Source organism: Phalacrocorax aristotelis, chromosome 2 (genome assembly GCF_949628215.1).
Source record: "Phalacrocorax aristotelis chromosome 2, bGulAri2.1, whole genome shotgun sequence".
NCBI lineage: Eukaryota > Metazoa > Chordata > Aves > Suliformes > Phalacrocoracidae > Phalacrocorax > Phalacrocorax aristotelis.
In genome coordinates, this window is record NC_134277.1 from 112715157 (window position 1) to 112732401 (window position 17245).

The 17245-nt window shown below is 41.7% G+C and overlaps 1 protein-coding gene across 9 annotated transcripts in view; it reads right to left on the reverse strand.

Moving 5' to 3' along the window:
• Nucleotides 1-16378, reverse strand: part of PTPRM (protein tyrosine phosphatase receptor type M) — a 495513-nt gene extending 479135 nt beyond the window's left edge. For all 9 annotated transcript variants that reach the window (XM_075084712.1, XM_075084711.1, XM_075084710.1 and 6 more), the window contains exon 1: nt 16026-16378. In XM_075084712.1, the coding sequence (XP_074940813.1) occupies nt 16026-16098 (73 nt within the window). In that variant the 5' untranslated portion in view covers nt 16099-16378. The remainder of the gene's footprint in view (nt 1-16025) is intronic.
• Between the last annotated feature and the right edge of the window lie 867 nt (nt 16379-17245).

Consider the following 17245-nt stretch of genomic DNA (forward strand, 5'->3'; position numbering starts at 1 on the left):
CATCCTGATTGAGATTAATGACGTGGACCAGTTGTAGATCAGGGTGTAATCCAGATGGGTATATGGTTATTGAGCTCAGGGTAAGTTTTGTTAAAACTGTGACTGCTTGTTATGGAGGTGCCCTACCTCTCATGCATTCTCCCAACATCATCGGCCACTTGTGTTCACGGTTCAAAGGGCATATTTACTAAAACTCATTCTGAAATGTTATTTCTATCACAGTTCATTAAGTAGGTAAAATCATCACATGGAGCACTGATGTAGAAATACACAAGAGACCCTTGTGACCACCAAACTCCCCAGCTATTCCATACCTGTAGCTCTCATGGCCCCTTGCTATTTGCTGGAACCTACTTCCCTTCCAGCCTCAAAAAGTTGAAAAACAGCCACAAAAACTTCAGTGGAGGTACTTTTTTGCACCTAGTTATCAGGTTATCATCAGAGCAGGCACCATGTCTGAAATGCTTTGAAGAGCACCAAAGAGAATATCAAAATCCAAAATGCTACCATGTGAAGACACAAGATCCATACTTCATTCTCCAAATCCAGGAATAGTATAATAATATATTCAAGCATAGAAGTTCTTCAAAATCAATTAACAGGCCATCTAATTATTTGTTTAAATCAGCAGTTGCAGTTGAAAAGGAAGCTGTTATACACAGTACTACCACCCCTGAAAGATACAAAGTATGACTAAGTGCTCTGTTTTCTGTTGTACTACCTCCTGTAAGAGACACTTTAACAGCGATGTGAAATAACATGGACCCTTCTAGTTTGCTCTTCCCATTTCCTATGGGACCCTGGCCTCTTGTACAAAAAAGAGCACAAAAACAACCATAAGAATCAGTTACTACTTCTCATCCTAAGGAAAAAAACAAAACCAAACAAAACCCCACAAATAAACAAAACCCCACAAATAAACAAAACCCCACAAATAAACAAAACCCCGGTCAGGCTAAGAAAATTACCAAGACTATTAAACAAAAATCAGAGCAGAAAGACACACTTCATAAAGTACTTTTTAAGCACTGAGTCTAGAGATGGAGGAAAAGACAACAAGCAGGCAGGTATGTGGTTATAGAAGGTCCTGACAGCCCAGTCACAATACACACCTAAGACAATCAGGAACAGCATCTGCCTGGTCAACCTACGAACCAGTGTCAATGCAAGGGAACAGCAAGATAACCAGTTTCCTCAATAATATCCACCTGTGCTTTACCTGACAGAAAGCAAGGATGGGCTTGGGGGGCAGGTGTCTGTGTGTAATCCTTTTTGCAAGAGACTAGAGCTCTCAGGATGGGCATACAGTAATTCACTTGCCTTTTTAAATACATGCACAGCATATTGCTTTAGTCCCTCCCAGGACATCACGTTAGGACTGTAAGGTTTGTAACATTAGTTCAGCCTTTCCAACAAAAGTATGTGCCTCAATGACCTGCACTATTCTCTTCTACAGAAGAAATAGCCTGATTTGGTGCAACCATTACATTCCTAGCCACACCTCTGACAAAGTATGCAAAAAGCTCTGAAGTTCTGTCGTTCTTGGATCCCAAAATTATTTCATCTGCAAATCTAAACCAGTGTGAGTTGCATCTGTTATTAAAAGGTAGATAAGGTAAATTGTGAGTTTCAGCATGACTGCCCCCCCTTCAGCAGAAATTTAGAATGCAGTAGTGCTCTTAAGCTTTGGTCTCAAGATATACTGCATTTGAGTAAGTAAATGCTAGATTTTTTTTTTTTTTTGCAACATGTACAAAAACTCTCCCGATAACTATTCACCTACCAAAATACTTTAATAAGCATGATAATCAATATAGGAGCTACACAGAAACCCCTAACAAATACAGGCTTCTACAGCTACACCTGAAGACAATTAGCTCTTGGCAATTACTTTTGGCTGCTCTACTCAGTTACATAATAAATACACAGTGTGTAGGTTGAAAGAACCAATTCACATGGAACAGAACAATGAAGAAGCCTCTGAATTTTCTCTCTCAGGATAGACATGAATTTTTTTATTAGTATATTCTACAAAGTATGTTACTAAATGTGATGCAGAAATAGAAAAAGGTCTTTAAAAATACAAGATGATGTGACACAAGCTATATATCCTATTATTTTAATGTATCATCTATGCGTTTCAAATGGCATTAATTTAAAACAGCAAAAAGCAAAGCCATTAAGTTCATAGAGCGCCCTGATAGCTTCAGGTGTAAAATAAGAACAGTTTCTCACAACAGCTTAGAGTGCTGTTGTGTATGAAGTGTATAGAGTAAAACTTGATATCATTGCAATTCTATCTCGTGTATACACAGGAAAACGTATATCTACAGGAGCAGCTGTGAATATTTTCCTCTTAGAGAAAATAAATTACTATGGGTGCAATAGTTCACAGCCATCTTCCATATCAACATAAAAATTTATTGCAAGTGATGTCAAAATCCATTAAGTCCCTCTTTGTTTGTTTATTACTGATCCACCGCTGGAGGCAATCAGCTCCATCTCTGACCGGGCTGCATTACCAGGCTGACTCCAGTGCAAAGTGAGAGTGGGGACCATGAACCACCTCTGAAAATAGTCTCAGTTGACCCAGCTAGATTTGCATAGAAATCGATGAGGAGTACTCATGAAATCTAGTAGCACATCTGTACGATACGGGAAGTATCCTCCATCTCTAGGTGGGTAGTGAACATCTTTGGAAATAAAAACCTAACTCAAGTGATTTGTTGAAGTTGAGTTCATCTGCCTGAATTCTTATACGAATACACCTCTAGCAAACTCACTATCCTGTTATATAACTGCAGCCATTTTAAAGCTTTGGGGCGATTTCAACAATTCCCACATAGCTGAACCTCCACACAGTGTGTGTACACAATATCAGAGTAACCCTTTTGTATTCCCAATCATGGCCTCACCTCCGCTAAACACAGACTCTTACTGCTTTCAGATAACTGAGACTCTGCTTGGAAATCTTCTACTACTCTCAGTCACCCTGCTTTTCAAACTTACGATTCTGTCGATACTGTAGAGGGCAGCAAAAGAAATCAGTTGCAGAGCTACGCAGCTCTGAAGAGACGCCAGTAAAACTCGCTCCTGTCATTAAAAAGACAGAACCCAACCAGTATTCAGCTTCCCAAAGCTCTGTGATCTAATTCTACACAAAAGGCTTAATAAGGTTTAGACTCATAATACAATTAGTAATTTAGTTCACAAATTAGACTATCTATTAACACTCCAGCAGAGACAGCAGCCATATGAGGATTAAGGAGGAATCCTCTGCTCTCAATATGGAGTAAGAACTTGAATGCTTTAATAGACCACTTCAGTTTCTGCACAGGGGAACGTATATCGCATTGTACAAATGATGTGAGTATGGCCAGCATCCTGCTCATACACTGAGCTTTCATCAATAGGAACCATGTGGATAATTTGCACAATAAGTAGGGAGTAGGAACTTTCAAGCTCATCTTAAAATATGTACTAATAGCACAGAATACACTGCATATGTGTTTATGTGCATTAGAAGTGCACATAAAACTAGGGCTAAAATTAGCATGTCAGCATGGACAAAACACAGGTTAGCCCACGGTATGTAATAACACTGCATTTAACTGCAGGATTTGAATAAAGCAGCAACTGTTTCCTAAGTCTTTGCATACAACTTTTATTCCATATCTATTAATAAGGGAAGCAGACACATGTGAAACAGGATTCTACATCCTCTCCCCATGAAGTGTTCAAAAGATTTAGAAAAGAGCCAGTACCTCTAGCATACTACTTAATGGCACTTTGTCCACACAACAAAAAATTTTCCAGATGAGTTTTCAAAGGCAGGCTGAGTAGGCAAAACACACTCTACTTATTACCAAGGAACTAAAATTTCAACTGCTGTGTCCAAAAACTGCAGTTCCCATTTCCAGAAAACTATAAGTGTAACTACATTTCTACAAAATGCTGATATTGATGTGTTCATGCTGACTTGTGTTAACACCTCATTTACTTGCAATTATTGCGTCGACAGGTGCTTTTTGTAGTTGCTTTCATAGGATGCCCAAAATTGGCTGTATTCAAGTTTTGAGCTTGTGTTTGTATAAATAGTGCCAGTATTACTAATCCTTTTTAGCTTGAAAAACAAACAAACAAAAAATCTTCATCAGTTTACTTCACACTCTAGTAAAAACCATTCACACCCAAATAATATTATGAATAACGTCCATCTGGTCTGAAATCCAGATCTGGCCGCAGTATCTCATTTTCCGCTAGCACTGCCTGCTGCTTCTATCAAGTGTTCAGTGTGGCTGCACTCAGTGCAAAGTAAGACTTGAGCCTCACTTGCTTACAGTACTTACTCATAAACACATGCTTTGCTGGCACGTGTGTTAGCACATGCATGGGACCTTTTTGATCTTATGTGTCTCAGGAAAAAGAAGAAAAAAAGGGCAAAACCCCAACTTGCTATGAATAATACTCAGACACTCAGGAATTACATCCCTAAGCTTCGTCAGAGGCTCTGGGGCTTTCTCAAAACATGCATATAGATCTCCAAACTGTAAGGGCAATAGAGTGTCCCATGGCACCACAGGATATCCTAAATCAGAGCTAGCATCCTTTGGTCTCAGCTCTCTTCTCAGCTCAGTCACAGCTGCCCGAAGGATGGGGGTGGCAGAGGAAGGCACAAATGATTTGTAGAATATGGTGATAAGGAGCAGACATGAACAGAGAAAAGGAGTTGGTAAGAGCATAGGAGGTGGCACGTAAGCAATATATTTTTAAAGGTTAAATTCCAGAGTACACAGCTCTACCAGACTACTATAATGGGCCAATTCTTTCTTTTATTGCCAGACCACTGTGCAAAGTCAAGGCACTGAAATCATGTGAATGGGGCTGCTGATGAGTGTCACGTATTTGCTCGATGCCCGTTTCAAGCATACAGATCTGATTTTTATGCAGTTCTGCTCCCAAAAGTCCAGAAATACTCATCATCTAATTCTGGCATACAAGCCAGAATTCATTTTTCACTGCTGCAAATCTAGCATGGCACTCTGCAGTTTGTGAAAACTTTAACAGAGCCAGTTCTGGAAAAGTGCGGTTTCTCACTCACAGTGAGTGAGTGGTTCCTCAACTGTGGTTTGCAAAACTCCTGCGATCCACCCACTATGACTACTGATTTGAAGCAAACAAGCCTGTCAGACACTACTTCACGGAGGCAGATTTACTGTGGACCAATTCAGAAGCCACCAGTTTATATTCATTTTGAAATTGAGATCTTCAGAAATATGTATGGTTCTCATTACAAAGTCATTGAGTTTGGGCTACACATCAGAAACTGACCCCATTTCTGCAATGAATGCAACAGAACTGACAGCCAAGCAATAACTTTCAAAATACAGGCTTCCATGTTGCAGCCTAAACTGCAACCTGTTGCACACAACCAAAACCTCCAAAGTAGTTCCTGGCTGATGCCAGAATGAGTTTACAACCGCTTTCCACTTCCATTTGTCACTGAGACATAACAGGTATCTTCCAAAATAAGATTTAAGATGACCAAAGACTGCATCTGTTTCCCTGTAGAAATCAGAGAAAGAATTTGAAAAGCAGCAGGCAATGCATGCAGTTTATGTTCCCTGATTCCCCTTGAAGCAACCTTGGCCATACAGCTATGCCAAGCCCAGACAGTCGTCTTCTGAACTTCTGAACATATGCAATACCTAAGGCTTCACCCCTACTCCCAACTCAAAATTACCATCTGCACTTCAAGACTCCAAGCCTGCTATATGACAAAGGAAGGTACAGGTGAATAAGGCTGAAGTGCACATTCAGCAATGGATCTGCCAGTGATTCAACCCACAAGCACAGCAGTATGTTCATCTATGATTGAAAAGAGAACAGAAGCTGCTGAGGAATATTATTCTTAAGGGGTTATTTCCATGCCATTTCCCTGCCTGGATAACCTTATGCTAGATACCGGACAACAACTTGAAGAACATTTTAAGGCTTTTTATGTTCATGCCTTTTTGAGGTCATGTAAAGTTTGTAATGTGGGTAACATTCAACTCCCCAAAACTCACCCCAATTCACGTCTGTTGTTGCTGCATGTCTGCTGCAGAAGCCAGTTTTTCATTTGTCAAGTGTGTATTTCAACTTGTCTTGGGCTCCTGGGCCCTATGCAATTTCAATGCATTTTTGCTCTAAATGGCATGTGCTCGTTTCAAATGCTTTTTAATAAATAAAACAGCCATACCCCAACATTTTCCAAATCCCCAAATGAAAATGCTAGGCTAATTCCCATAAATCCCTTACTGGCCTATATTTACATAGGCAATTCTAAAAACAATTCTTAAAGTAAAAATAAATTAAACACACTTCATGAACTTCATATGTGGTCTTCAATCTATGTGCTTTGCTGTCACTATCAACAGGAGGTAGTAATGTTGGGTAATATCCATTTAGCATTTTCAACCTCCAAGGTTTTAAAATAAATATTAACTTTAATTGTGCTTTGGTTTTGTTGGTTCCCTGTGACACTCACAGACCTAATTCCAAAAAGTTGCTTTCGTAGTTAGAAAGTTGCTTGCAAAGGTTTTCTCCTGAGCTAGGGCTGAATGAAGATGACATCTCTCAGACACAGTAAAGTGGGCATCAGCTGCACAGTGCCTTAAAATTATTACTGGGACAACTATCTTACATAACTGAGAAATTACTTCAGTAATAGCTGTCTCTGCAGAAGTTAAAAAGAAAAACAGCTTAAGTGATGTGTTATGTAAAGTGCTTATATTAAAGTGTTCAATGCAGTACTTTGTAAAATAATCTTCATCTAGTCCGCAGAATTCAGAAAAGGTAACATTAAAGGAAAAAAGCCTATAGCAGTTCTCAGTTATCAACATAAGAACCACCCCACTGAGTGCTATGGCTCCTGGAAACGTCCACGACTGACTGTATCTCCTAAACATGTGACAGTATTTAAGCACATTGTTGAGTTTCTAGGGAAAACTGAAGCTACAGGTGGTAAAAAGTGACTGCTCTAGATTTTCTCTAAGTACATTGAGGGGTTCCAAACTGTCACTTTTTTTGTTGTTGTTTAATGGAAGTTTAGCAGATTCTTCAACCATGAAGAAAAATCCTACTGATCAAAACCAAACAAAAACCCACAAAAAGAATAGAAAAGCCTGTCTGTGAAGATCCTCACTGATGTCACAGTCAAATGCCAGAGCACAGACTTAAATCTGGGTCTCCCACACCTACATAGGAGTTATGATCACTAAGCAACTATTCCAACATGAGTTAAAATATATATCTGTCTTTTTCATGCTGTGCTCCAGCGGTATGATTCATGTTAGGCTATGTCTTCCCAACCTGGAACCAGAAAAATCTCCAGGCTCAGAAAGTTCCACTGAAATAAAACCATTTCCTGATTAAGATTCTATGACACATCTTAACACAGCTAAGTAAAAGAGATCTTACACTATCAAAATAGTAATAACTTCCAAAAATTGTAATCATCAGAACACTGTTGATCCTGAGTTATACTGGTTGATAGAAACACCACAGTAATTACAATAGATTATATATAGTCCTGTACAGGTATGCAAAGTGTCAAACCTTGAAAGAAATATATTTCCTCACAAGTTTCTACGAAGCCTGTGAGCACACTCTGAACTGGCTGAGAGTTGTTCAGAAACATTGGACCTCTCACAGTGATTTTATTTACTAGAAGGATAGAAGAGGGAATAGGTAACAATGAAAATTTTCTTTTCAAACAAAACAAATATACAAATCACATACGAAGAGACAGCAACTATACCAAACAACTACAGAGAAAATAGTTATGTCTGATCAGGGGCCTAACACAGTTCATTGAGACGGCAATTGATGTGCGTATTTGTTTTCAACTGTTAGCTGAACTATTTGTCAAAACAGGAAAAAGCCATGAATGTGAAAGTAGCAGAAGTGAGATGAACGGGGGTTTCTAGGCAGGTAGAAGACAACATGAATCCTTTTACAAAATCTCAGCCTCTGCTTGAGATATAACATGGTAATATTGGGGTTTTTTTCACGACTGAAGATCTGTTTTGTCTTCATACCCTCAGAAACTATGTAGACCTGGTAACTAAGATGTGCCTATAGACGACCATTTTTTGTCATAAATTACTGTATAAGCGATAGCAGAATTACTAAGCACCAGCTCCCAAAATAAGGAATTGTTTGACTTTAGAAGGAGAATAAAAAGAACAAAAAAATACAAGCCCCCTGCAACTACCTCTGCTGCGAGTACACCATGAAAAATGCAGAAGTCTGCTAAAGGGTAATAATTCATCAACTTTAAGACAGACATACAGACTAGTGCATAGATCACAAGAATATACACAAGTATAGAAGTGCATGTCATGGATAGAAATTATTTACTCAGCCTAGTCTATATTCACCAGAAAAACAAATGTGAAAAGCCCTTCTATTCATTTACCTGTAGGAACAACTCCATTATGAAAACCTCAAGCCATCACTTCTCCACTATCCATGTACCTGAAAGTGCAAAGAAACTCCAGTAACATCCGCCTCCATCTTATGTCAGCATCTTATCAGCACAACTAAACAGTTCTTTCATCTAACCAGCCTACTTCTACACACTACAGAATTAAAACAAAGAGCCACAGACAAAAGTACTTGATGCAGTATATTACTTTCAAAAATAGTCTAAACAGTATATGATTTTAGAGTTAAGGATAAAAGAGGCAATAGGATTCAAGGGAATAATGCTCGACCTTTCTGAAAACTTCCCCAGCATAACTGTGCTGTAACCTCAAAAAAAAACCCAAATCAAAAAACCTAAAAAAAACCACCACACACACAAAAAACCCACCCCTGCTCTAATATAGGCATGTGATGCTCTATTTCATTCTCCTAGAAGATGAAGAGCTGAAGTGATGAAAGAGGTAATTAGCTTTTAGTTATTGCAGAGCAAAAACATATTTCTTGGTGTTAGCAAAACAGTGCTGTAAAAGATATTTATAATAGCTGAATATTGAAGAAGATCTTTTAAAAAGGGGGGGGGGGGGGGGGGGGGGGGGGGGAGAAGGCCAATCTAACCCTCAAAAAACCCCTACTGTAACCAGAACTTACTGCTCTCTACATCAGAGCAGATTACACATGGCGGGGAAAGGGGGAAAACAAATACACTCATAAGCAAAATGTTGGATTTACACGATTCCACAGAAAAAAAAATTTAAAGATTCATTAACATCATTACACTTAACCATATGCGTAAAGGTAATCAACTATTGCTATGTAAAGCTGTCAGAAGACATGTTCGAGCCTTGAATACATTATTAAAGACAAATGGGTTCAAAACTAAGATGACAAAAATAAGAAAGTGTTAATAATTATAAATCCATTTCTGTTTTCTAGATGTAATTTAGCTGCCTTTAGGACTTCAGCTTTTTGTCTAGAACACCTTATTTTCGAGTAAGGTTAATCTCTTACACTCTTCCAGAAAATGTTATACCTTCTTTCCCACCTTTACCCCCAACCACTCTAATTCTAAGCTGTTTTCAGAACTCCTTCCTGCTAATAGTGCTGCGGTTTTGCCTGAACAAACTTGGTCCTTCCTTTGGTTCCTACCATTACTCCTCATGTGACAAAGGGTCACTGTGGAGTCAGACACTTGTGGTCGAGACACTTCTTTCATACTCCCTGCAGCTACTGAGTGCGAGTATATGTTAGAGGCATAAATACACCTTTGGTTTTACTGTTATTACTCTCAGAAATCTGGGCACAAAAATGTCTTTCCTTCACTCTTAAAGCATATGTGGGGACTTACCCTCTGTGCCTCCTCCTAACATTAATGGAAGTCACATGGCTTAAAAATCAGCACACCACATTATTCCAAAATCAGCACAGAATTCCACTGACAGCAACATCATTTCTGAAAATAATTATTTTGAATGGAACAAAAAGCTTCTTAATAGGTTGTAAGAAGGCATATCCTCACGCAACACTTAAGCTTTTCTTTAAGACAGGATGAATCTAGATGGTTAAGATATAACCTTATCAGACCTCTATAGCAATAACACTTGCATTTAAACCACTAGGGAAGTACTGACAATTTCTTTGTAATTTAATGTATTTTATTATGTATTTTTGATATATTCGAGCATTCATTCATTCATCCTTCTGTTGAATACTAACACTGATACTGAAATCAGCCTTTTTACAAGTAATTAAAAGTTCATTTGTATTAGAATCAAACTGGTGCAAACAAGCTACCAATGGATTAAAAATCTCTAGGTCACAAAAATCCATCATATATTTTCACGCCTCCCCAGCTCCAAATACACCTACATTCTCATAAAGCCCAGTTTACAGCCCTTCCTCTTTCAGTGCTTAGAAAAGTGGATTTAGAGATGCAGCTACACCTAGTGATCAGCAGCAGATCACAGCAGGCAAGACTCATGAGGACACTACAAAAATCAGAAAGTATGTGAACATAGAGGGGTGAATGAAGTGACACAGTAAAATGTACTGCTAGACTTTTTTTTCTTAAATATATGATCATATGCTCCAAATTGGTTTTGGTTTTCTTCAAATCCTTTTCAATACATAGATAATGTTACACATTAAATAAGAAATACAGATCTGGAAGTCATCAGCAAAATCAAATGAAATAAAAAGGACTCTCTCCCTTTTTCCTACAGAAATTGAGCAGATAATGCAGCTGCATTCACACATCAACAAACAATTTATTCCTGGGAAAATGTTCAGAACTACTTCTTTACACAAGAGTTGTAGATGTGAGCTAAAAGGTTCATAAATGCATGTCATTTTCTGGGGAAACATCTTTAAAACTTAGAGATGTAGCTGCCTCAAATAAGTGTTTGACAGCAATACTAATGAGCTTTAAACACAAGATATCTCCCTCTCAAATGGCATTTCCTTTAGCATGAAGTTGCAACATGTGAAATACAGATCAGTTCACAGGTCCTGGCCCCACATCATCAGCGGACTTCGTTCTGTCAAGTCTACACCTATTATCTTCCCCTAGCTGAATCTAACGGTGCCAACTGAACCAATTGTCTCAGCAGTAATGTGTAAAACTGACCTGGCCACTGGCAACTAGGCTGTTTGACACATTTGCTGACCAGCTCAGTGTATGAGCGAGCACACGTGAGAAATAAATGATCTGCACGTTTTTTCAGGTCAGACTCAAATGACATTAGTGAGATGGAGCTCAGAAGCTTACTTGCTCTCTCCTAAGATGTTGTGTGATTTGCCTGAGGATTTGGTCTCTCTAGCTGTCAATCTAGCAACTTGTTTGCACTAAATATATTACTTTTTCATAAATTATATACTGTTATATTGTTTCAGGACACTGTGATTTGTTTTCCTCATGGATTTTGACAACTGCTAGATCATGAGATCAAATATACATCACAGGATTTCTTCTCCAGTGTTATAAATCCTACAAAATATTACAAGGATGTGATTTTTAATTTCACTAACTTTTGACACAAGAACAAGACAGGAATAGCTAAATAAAAGCAATTCAAAAATTCAACCCGCATACCCACCACACAGTTTCTTCTTTGACAAAATGTGCCACTTCCAAAGCCCTGACTCTCATTTTTACCTGAAGCATTCTGAAGTACAAATAAAACTTTTACTTTACAAAAGTAAACTAAAAATTCCAGTTTACAGAGGAACACAAACTTTATTTCATCTGTTTCTAACTGTCAAAAGTTGAAAAAAATAAGGAAAAACATATTTAGAAGCCAATTCTTCAACATGCTTCCATTAATTTGATGGATTATTTTAAATATTAAAACTCTTAAGTGTAAAACACAGATCCAGTCATTCACCTATTCACCTGACAGAGGAGCTTGTTTTGAGAATCTTCCCCACGGCTCTCACTGTTTAGTAAGGCCAAGTCTACAATATGAACTTCAACTCAGTTTTGTTGATGAGCTGACAACTGGGTCAGCCACTAATGAAGCTGCATTTTCACTAGCATATGTTACTTCCCTTAGGAAGTGCAGGAATATGGCCTTGATGGATGGGTGGAGAGGAAGGAAAGAGGGTGGAATAAGCAATGCAAGGAAAAGCAGCATTTGTTAAAATGAGATACAACCACACTTGGCGCTCTTTGCTGGTAAAGTGAGAAGAGCTATTAAAGACTTCCAAACAGTGATCCCAGATACTCTGAGAAATTTCTTTAACACACAGTTAATTATACCAGAAACTTTTTTATTTTCTATACATTGCTCCATTTGCCAGGAGCTTCATTTCAGCTGGAATGAAGACTTAACCTATATTCTTTCTTTTCATCTTCTCTCTCGGCAGTCACCAAACATCAACATCATCACAGTAAGTTTCAACTTCAGCGTGTCAAACTCCTTCCCCACATCTGTTTTTCGAAAATGCAATCCTTGTTTTCAGAGTGCCTACACCCAAAAATTAAATAGATTAATATAAGGCACATCTACTCAGAATGCAAGTTCTTGTAATTTTAATCCATGAAATAGCTTGAGGACAACTATTGTCTACATAAAACCTTTACTAGTCACTAGGAAAAGTAATTTTCAATTTTTGTACAGCACTTTTCCTCCTGTTCTTCTCCTCATAATTGCCACTAGTCCTGGTGCAAAGTTCGTTACAAATGGCCTCCTATAAGCACTTTTAGTCAGTCCATGTGTCTGTTGCTATCTCTCTCTTACTGCAATAGGACTCATCCCTTCTCAGAGAAAAACTAAAACTTTTAAAACCAGTACCATAAAGAGAGTGTGTTAATATACAACCTTGTCTCTTTCAATAAGAAAAGAGACTAGAACAGCCTAATAATAGCCCTCCTGCGGTCAGATTCAGGTTATAAGCAAGAAGCACCAATCTCAATTCAGGTTGTGTGCAAATTTCCATCTATCTGAACACGATGCCTTTGTAAGAACAGTTTCTGAGTTCTATTACACATCTCCTTACATTCAATTTCAGCTCCCCGTTTCGGTATTTGACAGAACTCATCCAGGCCGTTCATTTTATACAAGGCCTAATATTTAGGCTTACATTGTCCCTTCTAACTTCCCACATCTGTGTTTGACCTAAATCCCTTGCAGGAGTGGATTGCTTTCTCTAGCCTGAATAATCTACCAAGGAGACGGAAGAAGGAACACGGTGGAGTCAGGTGGCATTTCATATGACAGAACACCATGTTTCAGGAACTTTTGTAATGTTAGCATTCAGTCTTTGCATGGGACCACTTAACGATATTTATGTTAAAATTATAAACAAAACCAGCTAATTGTGCTACAGTTTCTCATAAAGAAACTAAAAAAAACCCACCCCCAAATCCAAAATTACTCTTGCAGAAATATTCCGGCTATATTTAAAGACTTAAGATAAGCAGCATTGTCCATTTAATACAACATTTTCAGTAACATCTCTTGAATTCAAGTTCTTGAGACCATTTGCTTCTTGAACTGATGAATCCAGAATTTTAAATTCTTTAGTTAAGGACTCAGAGAGAATCTCATTGTTATTAACTCTTAAGCTGCTTTCAAAAGATTACTTGACAGCTTCCAGGCCTTAAAAAGCCAAGATCTGATCTTTCAGTGAGATTATTTTCTAAATAAGAAACTCAAATAAAACAATAGCTGACTAATGTTAGAACCAATCTCTGTAAAACAAATCAGTCATTTTAGAAAACTAAAAATAAAAATGAAACTACAAATGCCAAAGATTACTTAACTCACCCACTGCTATTCTTTGCTTAGAACATGCATGGAGTTGGTTTTGTTTCTTTTTCCTTTGTTTTTAAACTTTCTATAGGTTAGACATAACACTCCCATCTGCAACAAGGGACAACTATTACAAAAGATAACTACCTAACTCAAGGACAGATTTTTCTGTAATTTAATTTCTACGACACCGATGCATCAAGCTTTTAACAAAAGCAACAGCAATTTTTTTCCTCCAAGCAAAAATTACTCCCAGGCACGCACTTCCAACAGTAAAGTACGAAAATGGAAATTTCATCTATTTTGCTCTGAGCGCCAAGAATCAATATTAAAAAAAACATCTGTACGTGCATCTTCACAAATAATCTTTACATTCAATATTTAACGTACACGTACGTACGCACACACGGAGAGAAAGCTGGCGAGATCCTGCATCCCGTGGCATCCTTTGCAATCTCTCTGAAGCATGCAAATCACAGCGCCTGTTACTCAGTACTTCAGAAGGGCTAGAATCTCACCTTTTGAATAAACTGTATGCACAAATCATCTGTGAATTGTCTGTGGTTTATGTCACCGTTCTTTCCACAGCGTGCAGCAAGGGAAATGAATACAACAGATACAAATCTAACACTAATATGGGATTGTTCTTCAGCAACACGAACAGCACTTAAGCGCTGACCATAGTATGCTATCAGCATCCTGCATGCCATTTAAATATCCAGGAGAAGAAGAGTCACCCCGACTTAACTTTAAACAAGAAGACAGTTCACGCAGGTCAGCAATGAGTTATGGATTTATTTTAATAGAGCAAGAGCTCTCACTGAAGCCTGGACACTAGACTTCCAATATTAATGAGTTATAGGGCTAATATACATGAGTTCAGTTCCATAATTTACTACAGAGCATAGCTTCATCCTAACATGAGTGTTTGGAAAAGATTTCATCATTGTTATATATCACCTCAGTACAAAACATTCTTCTGCCCAGGGATCTTCCATCTCATCCGCAGTAAAACTGCTGGAGAGAAACCTGGGGAAATGCAGCTAGGTATACAGAAGGTCCCTGGAACCTAACATAAAACCAGATTTTTTTTATTATTATTTTTAAACAAAGTTTTAAAACAGACCACCAATTCCTAGCCATAAAGCTTGGTTTAGCTACAGCGTAGCATAGAAGCAACGTGTAATGTATAAAATATAAATTATTTTGCAGCCTGAGCAACAAGGAAAGTCAAAAGTATTGCTTCCCACCAGATCAAAGCACGCTTTGCATGAACTGAAGACCAGATGTCTTCAATTTAACGTGCTTTTCAGTTGCACTCACTTCGTGTTAGGAACAAAACAAACAAAAAAATGTGAAGTTACTCTTTGCAGCGGAGCACACAGAACTATTTCACAATCCCAATTTCTGTCTGAAATTATGGGTTTCCTCAACATATAAATAGGACAGGGGTGCAGGCAGAGGACTCGAGACCAAGACAACCATCTGCAGGTCTCGGACTTCAGGGAAGAGAGAGACGCTGCCGAGGGAGCGCTTCGCCGAGCCCTCGGCTGGATGGGAACCCCGACACCCCGCAGACGCGGGCAGCTTCTGCCCTGCCCTCGCAGGCGACGATTTTGGGGGCTGCCGAAGACGAGGTGCCAGGGCGTTACCTCCGGCTCCGGCGGCGTTTCGCAGCCGCACCTCCGGGCAGGGGGAAAGGCGGGAAGCTCCGGGGGCGAGCGAGGAGGGACCGGCGGGGCGAGGCGGGCGGCGGGACGCTCTCCGGCGAGCACCGCAAGTTCTCCTTCCCCATCGCCAGCTCCGTCGCCAGGCGGAGCGGCGGGGGCGGGGGCCCGGCGGCGGCGGTGGGGGCGGCGGGGTCTCACCTCCGCCCCTCCGCCTCCCGCGCCGGGGCAGCGGGAAACTTTCGGGAAGTCAGCGGCGGAGAAACGCCGGAGCGAGCCCGAGTCGCGCCCGTCCCTGCTGCCCTGCCCTCGGGCTGCCCGAGCCCCGCCGGCCTCTCGCCCTTCTCCTCAGCGCCCTTCTCCTTAGGGGACCGGGGCGCCAGCCTCACGGCATCCCGCCGCCTCCGGACGCTTCCCCCCTCCCGCCCCGCCATGTACGCGGCGGCTCCGAAGTGTCAGCCCCTCCAGGGGGACGGGGAGATAAGAGAAATTATTAAAAAAGAAAAAAAAAAGAAAAACAAAAAAAACAAACCTCGACCGACTCTGAAATCGCAGCGCTCCCCACCCCCCCCTTGCCCCTCCGCCGCCCCCGCCCGCGGGAGGGCCGGCCGACCCCGGGGAAGGCGAGGCGGCTCCTTACCTGTGAACGTCTGCGCTCCCGCCGCCAGCAAAAGTCCGGCCAAAGTAACCAGGCAAGTTCCAACTTTCCCCATATTTCCACCCCTTCCTGCTCCGGATCCAGCAAAGTGCCAAAGTGTTTGCCAAAGTAGGAGGCGCCCCTCTCGCCCCCCTCCAAGTCAGTGGGGCAGGCGGGGAGTGGGGGAGCCGGACTCCCCCACTTGGTGCCCCACGGGCTGTTTTCCCCCTCCTCGCCCTCTCGTCGCTTTTAAAGGGCAGGGAAAGAGGGGCGCGAAGTGGCCGGGGGCTACCCGCCTTTCTCCGGCCGCGCCGCTGTCCTCGCCCCGGGGGCCGCCGCCCCACGCCTTCCGCGCTGCTCGCCTCCCCCGGTGCCCGGGGTGGGGTGGCGGGTGCCCCCTTAATCCCGGAGCTCTTCGCCCGGCGCCGCCGTTAGTCCCGGTTTAGCTCGGCTCCCTGACTGACTCGCGGTTCCCCCCGGCAGGCAGGCAGGCTAAAGGGAGCGCGGAAAGTCACGCCCAGCCGCCGGCGCCGCCGCTCTCCCCCGCTAGAGGGCGAGGCGGCGCGGGCTGGCAGCGGCGGGGCGCCGCTGACAGGATTTCGGTTGCGGCCGTCACCGGCGGAGGCGAAAAGCTCCGGTCTCTTTCCCGCTGCTTTCCCCCCCCCTCCCCCCGAGAGCGGCTTTGTTTGCAGAGGAGGTGGCTCCGTGCCTGGCGGGACGATGTCGAAAGTTCCCGGACAGCGGGGGAGAGAAGGAGGAACCGAAAAAAAAAGAATATGAAGAAAAACCTCAACCAAGCATCTCGGCAACTTCGCCGCGGGCCGGCCCCGGCGAGGGCTGCAGCCGCTGAAGTGGGGGCCGCCGCGGCTACCCGTCCCGCCGGGACGGGGCCCTGAGGGGACGGCCGCCCCCGGGCCGGCGCTGCCCCGAGGCACCGGCGTGGGGAAGGGTCACTATAAAAGAAGGGGAAAGCGCTGGCTTTTCACAGTCGTTTTGTTTTGTTTTGTTTTGTTTTTACAGACAAGCCGGAGTCTGTCAGAACTAGTTCGGTGCCGCTGCTCGGTCTTCCGCCAAAGCCGCGAGCCTGAGAGCCCTGCCCTGGCAGCCAGGGGCTGATGCTGCAAGGAAATTCAGATGTAAATGGGGTTCGCCGGGGCTGGCGAGCGGCACCGTGTTGTAAATAAATCGCTTCTCGTTCGCGCGTTGCTAATAAAACTTCAGTT